This window comes from Vollenhovia emeryi, unplaced genomic scaffold, assembly GCF_000949405.1.
Source record: "Vollenhovia emeryi isolate VEMERY1.0 unplaced genomic scaffold, V.emery_V1.0 DF939406.1, whole genome shotgun sequence".
Classification (NCBI taxonomy): domain Eukaryota; kingdom Metazoa; phylum Arthropoda; class Insecta; order Hymenoptera; family Formicidae; genus Vollenhovia; species Vollenhovia emeryi.
In genome coordinates this window covers 74,635-76,482 of record NW_011966960.1, presented here as the reverse complement: position 1 = coordinate 76,482, position 1,848 = coordinate 74,635, and the positions used below count along the sequence as shown (strand labels likewise).

The 1,848-nt window shown below is 30.0% G+C and overlaps 1 protein-coding gene across 1 annotated transcript; it reads left to right on the top strand.

The window, feature by feature from the left end:
- The first annotated feature begins 206 nt into the window (after window positions 1–206).
- On the top strand, window positions 207–1,391 carry LOC105557919 (ABC transporter G family member 20-like). Its single transcript, XM_012005325.1, has 3 exons — window positions 207–479; window positions 573–659; window positions 1,153–1,391. The coding sequence occupies exons 1-3, from the start codon at window positions 374–376 to the stop codon at window positions 1,365–1,367; spliced, it is 408 nt and encodes a 135-aa protein (XP_011860715.1). The 5' UTR covers window positions 207–373; the 3' UTR covers window positions 1,368–1,391.
- Window positions 1,392–1,848: the final 457 nt, after the last annotated feature.

Below are 1,848 nucleotides of genomic sequence, written 5' to 3'. Positions count from 1 at the left end.
CACTTTCAAGAAACATCGAAAAAAGTTAGATTTCGCTCCTAAACCTTCCTCTATGAGGAAGCCATGTGCAAGTTTCTAATTTGCACACTTTATTTTAATTAGTCTCCGAAATCGATTTTACGACTATTTCTTCACCTTTGTATATTTTATCATCCAAAAGAAAAATGAAAAGAATAGATGACTTTAATTTGATGTCATATTGACCAAAATATGACATATATTTGGTCAATATGACATCAACTTGACATCATCTTGACTTTTTATTTTCCTTGGATATTAATGTGAATATAAATACGTGATAGGGGTCAAAACAGAAGAAATTCTGCTGTCTCACATTGTTGTTGAGAGCGTCATCGTAGTTATTCAAACCATTATGACTATACTCATAATCTTCCCCATATGGGGATTGGAATGTAAAGGATCAATATTCGCTGCTTTCGTCTTTATATTTCTCAACGGATTTTGTGGATTGATGTACGGTGAGTACTCCACTTTATATATCAAGAAGCGTACAGCAGCAATTCAGAAACTGATGGAAATTACACTGATTGTTTGTCTTAATGCATTTGCAGGTTTTGTTATATCTATCTTTTGCACATCTTTTTTCTCGGCCCTCTTCTCTTCATCCGGAAGTTTGTTGCCGATGATATCACTGAATGGTGAGATTTGTAATCTTTCTGTTTTTCGGAAATAATTTCTTATTTGGATTTGTTATTAAATTAATTCTAAAATTAAAGTTCTTTATTACGTAACGATATATAAACAGTTCGCTTAGTCTCATATAGAAGAGTAATATATAAAATTTTATAATAAGAAATAAATGTCAAAATTAACATTTACAGTATACAGCGGCGATTTATCTTATTATAATACATGAATCAAATTTTCACTAATATACTAATTTAACAAAATTGTAGGATACTTTTGACCGTTAAAGGCCGATGTTTTGCAGTGCACCTTTATTAAATTGATTATTTCAAAATTTTAATGATTTTATCATGTAACAATAGTATATTGTTAATATATATGTATATACATATATATAAGACTTTAGAAAATATTTGTTAAAATTAATGTCAACAGCATAAGGCTAAGTATCTTACGTTAAAGAAATGTTTATTTTATTAATACATTAATGTGACGAAATCATAGGAAGTTTATGGCCATTGGAGGGAATGCCGAAAGTGCTTCGCTGGATTAGCTACCTCGTACCAACTACATTGCCCTCCCAATCTTTGAGGGGAATCATTTTCAAAAATTCTGCAATATCTGATTCTGAAGTTTATATTGGTTTTTTTACAATATTAGGATGGATAATGCTGTTCTTTGTTGTAACTATATTTGGTATAAGATTGAAATCGTCGTAATATTATCAAGAAATGTAAAAAGAAGTTTTTTATCTACATGATATAAATACAGCCTAGCATTGTCTACAAAGTACAGTAGACAAATATATGCAGAGTGCGCATTTAAAAGTTTTACTGAATTAAATTAAATTGGTAAGATAATCTCGTTTCTTGTAAAAACAAATGAACAACACGACGGGCCAATAATAATACGCGCAATAAGAGGTGAATGTCTGTATGTACTTTAATATTTAGTGTATATTTTAAGCGAACGTTTCGGTGTCACAGCACCTTCATCAGCGCAGAAATTAAATTACATCAATATGATTTAACTATATAATCGTCTAATATATTTACAATAATCATGGTCAACGGATAAAAGATAAATATGAATTTATGAGCAATTAAACCAAAGATACATATTTTCGACCAACGCGCAACGCCTTCGCTTCAATGTAAAAAGTCCGTTATGTACTATTGTCCATAATTATTAAATTAATTG